We start from the raw sequence: 7,230 nt of genomic DNA, 5'->3' as shown, positions 1-7,230 counted from the left end.
GCAGGGGACAGGGCGCGCGGCGCGGCCAGGCCCTGACGGCAAGCGGGAGTCGGGTTTCGGGCTCCCACACAAAACGTCTCGCTCCCACCGTGGAGGCTGCCAGCGGCCCGAGCCTGCTGGGAGGGGGGGACAGTCGCCCGCCCCGGCTCTGGCAAGGGGTCGGCCGGCCCGCGGCTTAGGTGATGCTACTGGGGGCATCCCGTCTCGCCCCCTGCTCCACCCCGCGGGGCCCAACACCCGCCGCACCAAACCCCGCAACCCGGTGCCCTGTGTGTGGCGGAGGCCTGGGACCAGCCTCTACCCCAGAGCGTCACACGCGGGCAGGAGGGATGGCGGGGGTCTCGCCCTCGGGAGGCAGGAGGGCTACCATGCAGCTCTGGGGCTGGCAGCGAGACTGGCCCCGGGCTGGGCTGGAGGACGCTTTGCTGAGCGAGGGTCGGGCAGGCACAGGCTGCAAGCTGCTGGGGGCCGTGCAGCCCCCCAGCCCCACCTGCCGCCCAGGGAGCCGGCTCAGGGCACAGGGAAGTCCGGGCTGCAGACGCTGCCGCCCCGGCTGGACTGAGATCCCCAGAAGGCAGGGGCTCCTGCCGGGCCTGCCCGAGCTCACGTGCGAGGGCCCCAAAGCCTGCCGGGGAGCACCGAGGTGGGTGCTGGCGAGCCGTGCGGGCCGGTCTCCCACGGGCTTCCCCGAGCAGTGGGGCGAGGTGCGGGCGATGCTGGGACGGGGCAGCACAGAGGAGGCCGTGGCTCCGAGCCCTGCCCAGCAGACCTCCCGGGTCCGGGCCTCAGCTGGAAACATCCCGTGAGCAAACTCTGAGCTCTGCTGCGCGGAGCTGCTGGGGCAAGAGGAGCCCTGGCAGAGCTCACGGCGGCTGAGTTTGGACAAGCCGACGCGCTCCTTCAAGCCCAGCGACTGCCCCCACTTCCTCTGCCTCCCCCCAGGGCGGCGAGGCCCGAGCGGGTCCCCAAGGGGCCAGGGGCCCTGGAAAGCAGTGCCAGCACCCCCAGGGCTTGCTGTCAGACCTGTACATTTATTTACATGAAGCCGGGAGCGCAGGGGCTCTCTCCGGGGAAGGAGCAGGGCCATGCTGTGCTGCGGGCGGGGGCGGGGGCGCGCACACGGGGCTCGTGCTCCGCTCGGGCCGAGGGCAGGGCAGCATCGCAGCGGGGCAAAGGGGCTGGGGCGAGCGGGCACGGCTCCCCGTCGTCGGTGAAGCTGCACGGGCTCTGCCAGCGGCCCGGGTGCCAGGCCAGGACGTGCCCTGGGGTAACAAGCAGAGCCAAGGGCGCGTGCGGGGAGCCCCGAGCATCTTGCTCCGCCCCACGCCCCCGGCCCGCTCTGCATGCCGGGGACAGGCCCCCTGGAGCCGCGCCAGCCCGAGGGGCTGCGGCCCAGCTCCCTCCCGCCCTGGATGCGGTGTGTTGGTGGTCAGGACCAGAGCGGAGGGAGCGGCCGCCCAGCTGGGCCGCAGCAGGCCGCCCGGGCGCTCGCGGGGCGCGCGGAGGCAGCACCCGAGGGCAGGGGGGCAGCGAGAGACAAAGCCGCCTGCACCTGGGGATGCTCCTGGAGCCCACGCTCGCCACTCCCGCCCTGCCTTCCCTTCGCTCTGCGGGAGGGGAGAGGCCAGGCGCTGAGCTGGCCCCTGCCCCAGCACCTCCTTCTCCCGCAGACGTAGCGGGCCTCTATCCTGGGAGCGGGGACCGTGGTGCCAAGGTAGCAGAGGGCGCGTGGGGGGTGCAGCGGGGGCTTCGCCTCGCCCTCTCCGTGCTGCTGAGCCGGTGGGGGGCGAGGAGAGGAGGAGGGGACCCCGAGCAGGCCCCCCACACTCCGCAGCAGGAGCAGGCATCTCGCAGCACCGGGGGATTCAGCTCGGCAAGTCCAGACCCCTGCCTGGGGGTGCAGCCGGGGGCCAGGGCAGGTGCGGCGGGGCAGGGCCAGCGTCTAGCAGCCGGTGGGGTCAAAGCAGGCCAAGCGCTGGGATCCGGCACTGCGAGCTTGCAGCTCCAGCCCGGAGCCCTCCGCGCCATCGGAGCCAGGGCAGCTGCGGCCCGGGGGGCCAGGAGCTAGGGGCAGCAGGAAGAAAACCTCCCAGGCGAGGAGGACTCCAGCGGTGCCGGCTGAGGGGTCCCGAGCAGCAGCCTCGCCAGTGCAGTCATCTCCGGGGCTGGAGAAAAGGGGCCGCAGCGGCACTCGCAGCAGCCGAGGCCTGACATGTGCGGGGGCCGGCGCGGGCACATCCAGCCTCTCCCCAGGGCTCGCAGCTCCTGTGTCTCCGGCGGCCCCGCTGCCGCCACCCCGAAGCCAGGGCCGGGCTCGGCCGCGCACAGTTCCGGCGGTCCGGCCCCGCGCTCAGACCCCCAGCGCCGTCAGGGACCCCGAGCTGCTGATCTTCTTGAAGCGGTTGGCGGCGCACACGCCGATGAAGTTTTTCTGTTCGCGGGGCAAAAAGGGGCCATGTCAGAGCAGCTCCGGCTCCCTTGCCCCCCCCCGGCTGGCCCTGCTTGCCCAGGCGGGCACCCTCCGCACCTTCCAGCGCCGCCGCATGACATATTTCCGGAGCAGGACCTGGGACTTGAGGCGCCGGTTGCTGCGCTTGGCCTTCTCGGCCAGGTTGTTGAGCCAGGGGTGCTTCAGGCACTGAGCCGCGCTCAACCGGCCGCTGCGGGCCGGACAGGGCTGGTGATTCTCCAGGAGACCCCCCGGCTCCCGACCCCCTCCCGATGCAGACCTGGGCTGCAAGCGCTGGAGCCCAGCTGCTCTGTGAGCGCCCCCAGCCCCGGGGTCCCTTCCCTGTGACCCCCCTTCAGCTGCAGCCTGCTGGGGTTATCAGGGCCGGTGGGCAGCTGTGAGGCACGTCTGGCTTGGGAAGGCAGGAGCCCCCCGGAGCACGGCCATGACCCTGGGGAGACCCCTGCGGAGGGACAGCTTGACTGCTACCCCGGGAGCAGGCGCACACGGTGGCTCTCAGCTCCCCAGTGGTCAACCTGGGCTCTCCCTGCATCCCGCCACCCCGGGCAGGCGGCACCTCTTCTCCTTGATGATGAGATTGGAGACGAAGTCCTTGGCCTCGTCCGAGATGCCCTCGAAAGTCTCCTCGTCGAAGTACCAGTTGGCAGCCAGCACATTGTTGAGGGTCTCTGTGTCATTGTCCCCCATGAAGGGGGAGAGGCCGCTGAGCCTGGGGGCACGGGGAGAAAGGAAGGGGTGCTGAGTGCCCAGCCAGGAGGGGCAGGCCCCAGCTCCTCCCACCCAGGAGGCACCGGGAGAGTTGCCCGAGGTCATCCAGCGAGTCAGTGGCAGAGCTGGGAACGGACCGCAAGCCCCAGTGCTCGCTCACTCGCACACACACCCACACACCTGCAGCCCCGCGGGGGGAGAGGGGAGGGCATTGCCCACATACAGCATGTAGGTGATGACGCCCATGCTCCACATGTCGGTGGAGTAGGAGACCTGCTCGTAGCTGACCACCTCGGGGGACAGGAACTCGGGCGTCCCGAAGTTCACCTTCAGCTTCTCCCGGGGGTTGTACCTGGAGGCGGCAGTGCCGGATCAGCGTGGCACAGCCCCCAGAAAGAGGGCCCCCTGCCCACGCCAGCCGAGGGAGCCTGCTATTATCCTCCCCCAAACCGCTCTGCCCTGCTGCCCCGTGCCGGACCCCGGCTCCAGCTCCCCCAGCCAGGGCAAGGCACGAGGGCAGCAGAGCTGCAGCCCCGACACCCCCAGGACCCGGCGGGCTCCTGGCCCTGCTCCCCCCGGCCAGACGGGCCGGGAGAGGGGTGGGTACCTGCGGGCCAGGCCGAAGTCGATGATCTTCACCATGTGCCCGGTGGCCGTCACGCACAGGATGTTCTCCGGCTGCAGGGATGGGGACCCCAGCGGTGAGACCCGGCTCCCTGCCCCTGCCCCTCCCCGGCGCAGCCTCCCTGCCCTTCCCTGCGGCCGGCCTGCCGCACCTTGAGGTCCAGGTGCAGGACGCGCATGTGGTGCATGAAGGTGATGCCGTCGCAGATCTGCCGCACAAACACCATGCAGTCCACCTCCGTCAGGTGGTAGTCTTCGTCGATGATGCGCTCGAACAGCTCCCCGCCCTCCACGCTGCGGGCACCCGAGACGCCGGTCACCCCGCGGGCTGGGAGGGAGACTCAGCCTGCCCGGGGGTGGGGGGCAGTGGCCCAGAGGGCTGAGCTGGGCAGGGCCGGGAGAGCCCAGGAGCAGGCAGGATGGAGCTGGGGCAGTGCGGGGACAGGGACGATCCTGACCCCAGGGGCCGGGACGCGGAGAGCGACGTCTCATGGGGGCAGGGCAGGCTGGGAGGCAGACGGAGCCACGGCGGCACTTGGACTCAAGCCGGGGAGGGGCCTCTGGGCCCTGCTACCCTGGCAGTGCCGGCTGCCCTGACCCCCACCCCGGCTGCCCTGGCCGTGGGCAGCTACACCCTCAGGCCCAGCCCTGGCACCAGGCCGCTGCTCACAACTCCATGAAGAGCATGATCTCCCGCGGTGTCTCGATGGCGTCGTAGAGCTGGATCAGGTTCTGGTGGTTCAGCTGGTTCATGACGTCGATCTCGACCAGAGCCATCTCCTGCAGGACAGGCACCGCAGGGTCATCGCTGCCCCCCGCCCCGCCCCGTCACGCCTGTCTGTCCGTGCACACGCGTGCACAGATGTGCAGGCCGGGGGGCACGGAGCACGGGCCCTGCCTGCACCCACCTTGTCTTTGGGGCCCTGCTTCCGGATGATCTTGGCAGCCAGCTTGAGCCCCGTCTGCTTCTCCGTGCAGGTGCGAACTTCCCCGAACTTCCCTCTATGGCACGAGGGGAGCGGAGGCTGGAGGCCCAGGAGCACAGGCCTGACCCCATGCAGCAAGGCGCTGCCAGGGGCTCTGCTCCGCTGAGAGCCTCCAGCCAGGCAGGATGGAGGTGCCTGGGGGTCTGGTAGCCCTGCATGGACCTCGCCACCCTGCAGGGACTCCCTCAACGCAGGCTCCACGCAACACGCACACGTTAGCAGAGCCCCACAAGCTCAGCATCGACTGCCTCTCTGGGCCCAAGTCAAGGGACTGGCCCAAGGTCGTGCAGCCAAGCAGTGGCAGAGGCAGAAACGCTGCCCATCCCACCCCAGCGGCGGGACCCACAGGCTTGCCCCCCCAAGCCGGCTCTCACCCCCCCAGGATGTCCTTGGTATTGATGCTGAACATGGTGCTGGGGTTGGCCGACTTCAGCGTGACGATGCGGTGGGTGAAGGGGGCTGGTGGCGGGGGCATGTCATCTGTGGAGGCAAGACGGGTTGGGCGCCCTCTTCGCGCCCGGCCGGCCGAGCGTGGCAAGAGGCTGGCATCTAGTGGCCAAGGCCAGGTACGGCGTCTCCTGGCTCCGCGGTCCCGGCCCCTCGCTCCCCCCAGCGAACGGAGCCCCCCATGCACAGCCACACAGGCCATCAGCCTCAAGTCCTCCAGGATCGGTGCCTGCCTGCAGGTCCCAGCCCCAGCGCCCTGCTAGGCCTCTCCAGGGCTCCCCAGTCTCCTCGGCACCCAAATATCCTTGCCGCTCTGCTCCCCACCTGCACCCTGCAGCACCTGGGCTCCCTGCTTTGCACTTCCTACCCCAGTCCTGCAGCCCCCACCCCCTTGGATGCACCAGCCCGCGCCAGGCAGACGGTGCCTGGCCTGAGCACCACGTGCCCGGAGCTGGCCAGGCTCAACCTGTGTCTGGCACTGGAGGCCAGGATCAGCCCCCTTCGCAGGGGGGCAGGGGCTGGGCAGACAGGCCAGGACAACGGCACCCCCTGCCCTGTGCTCCAGCCTGCCCGCCTTACCCAAGATGGAGAAGGGGTCCTCTTTCCCGAAGTCCGGCGTGAGGTAGGGGCTGGGCGGGGGCTCCAGCTCGGGGGACGAGGGTCCAGCTCTCCCCTCCTCTTCAGGGGGCTTCTCAGCAGGGCTGTCACCTGGAGCCGGCTGGGGTGTCTCTGTGGAGCTGGGGGGCTCTGGCAATGTTCTGTCCCCACCATCGCCCTCAGGGGCTGGGCTGGGCATCTCTGGAGACCCTTGAGCATCCGCAGGCAGGTACAGCCCCTCCACTGTGTCCAGGTCTGCAGGCACCGCATCGGCTGCCGTGGTGGGAGGCCTCTCCTCCACCTGCGCTGCAGGGGCCTGGGCAGCTCCTGGCCCGGGCTCCTCTACCCTGGAAGCGAGAGGCAGCCAGGTGAGCTGGGAGCCTCCCCGCCCAGGAGCCCCTCGGTCAGCCCCGCGGGCACGTGGAAGGGCCAGCCTGCAGAAGCTGTGGGCCGGAGCCCGGCAGAGCTGGGCCCAGGCAGGACCAGAGCCTGGAGCACCTGCCGCAGCCGCACGCTGCCCCCCGGCCCACCCCGCTGTGGAGCCCGGGGCAGGGCAAGGGGAGCCTGCACGAGGGTGCCCAGGAGCAGGCCCTGCGCCCCGCCAGCCCAGCCCTGGCAGGAACCGGCGTCACCTCTGGGGAGCAGCGGGGCAGCTGTAGCTCTGCTGCAGGTTCGGCCGCTCCGGCAGGCTCAGGCGCTCGGCCCTCTGCTCCTTGCCTGCCAGGCACTCTCCAGGCTCGCTCTCCGCCGGCTGCGTGGCTGGGGGGGCCGGGGCCCCGGCGCTGCCCTCTCCTGTCCCTTCGGTCTTGCTCTCCACTGGCTCCGTAGCTGCGAGGACCGGCTGTCCAGAGCTGCCCTCTGCCATCTCCCCAGGTTCGCTTTCCGCCGGCTGCACGGCTGGGGGGGCAGGGGCCCCAGGATTGCCCTCTCCTGCCTCTCCAGGCTGGCTCTCCATGGGCTGCGTGGCTGCAGGGACGGGCTGCCCAGCACCGCCCTCTGTCCCTACGAGGCCCTTGTCCTTGCCCTCGCCCCCTCCGGCATCAGGATGGCTGCTCGGCCCCGCGTCGTGCTCCATGGGGCCGTGCCGTGACGGGGCCGCGGCTGCCCTCTGGACCCTGGCGCGGCTCTCCCGGCTCTGCACGAGAGCGGAAAGAAGCGGTGGCTCGCGGGGCTGTGCCAGTCCCTGCTCACAGCCACCAGATCTGCCTCCATCCCGGCCACCCGGGCTTGCTTTTAACCCCCTGGCCACAGCCCCTCGGTCCCGTGGCCCTCGTGGCTCCCAGGCTGCGCCATCGCGCCCTGCCGCGGCTGAGCTTGGCAGGGCCAGGACAGCACTTGCCTCTCACGTGGGCCCCTGGGGCTGGGCAGGAGGCAGAGGCCACGGTGCCCCCCGTGCTC

General features: G+C 70.9%; 1 protein-coding gene across 1 annotated transcript; it reads right to left on the bottom strand.

Annotated features, from left to right (window-relative positions):
• Positions 1 to 2,334: 2,334 nt before the first annotated feature.
• On the bottom strand, positions 2,335 to 7,062 carry MYLK2 (myosin light chain kinase 2). The gene is made up of 11 exons (XM_019539464.1): positions 6,465 to 7,062; positions 5,815 to 6,179; positions 5,163 to 5,268; positions 4,711 to 4,804; positions 4,473 to 4,582; positions 3,955 to 4,096; positions 3,786 to 3,856; positions 3,402 to 3,530; positions 3,027 to 3,179; positions 2,528 to 2,660; positions 2,335 to 2,431 (listed from the first exon to the last, which is right to left on the bottom strand). Exons 1-11 carry the CDS (start codon positions 6,905 to 6,907, stop codon positions 2,351 to 2,353), a joined length of 1,827 nt encoding a protein of 608 aa, XP_019395009.1. The 5' UTR covers positions 6,908 to 7,062; the 3' UTR covers positions 2,335 to 2,350.
• Between the last annotated feature and the right edge of the window lie 168 nt (positions 7,063 to 7,230).

The sequence above is a fragment of the Crocodylus porosus genome, unplaced genomic scaffold (genome assembly GCF_001723895.1).
Source record: "Crocodylus porosus isolate Cpor-Errol unplaced genomic scaffold, CroPor_comp1, whole genome shotgun sequence".
NCBI classification, from domain to species: domain Eukaryota; kingdom Metazoa; phylum Chordata; order Crocodylia; family Crocodylidae; genus Crocodylus; species Crocodylus porosus.
This window is presented reverse-complemented; position numbering and strand designations above follow the sequence as displayed.

Coding starts and splice junctions, on each gene's coding strand:
- MYLK2 (XM_019539464.1), bottom strand. CDS start 6,907: ATGGAGCACGACGCGGGGCCGAGCAGCCATCCTGATGCCGGAGGGGGC. Junction 6,180..6,464: donor TGCCCCGCTGCTCCCCAGAG/GTGACGCCGGTT, acceptor TCTCGCTTCCAG/GGTAGAGGAGCCCGGGCCAG. Junction 2,432..2,527: donor TCATGCGGCGGCGCTGGAAG/GTGCGGAGGGTG, acceptor CCCCGCGAACAG/AAAAACTTCATCGGCGTGTG.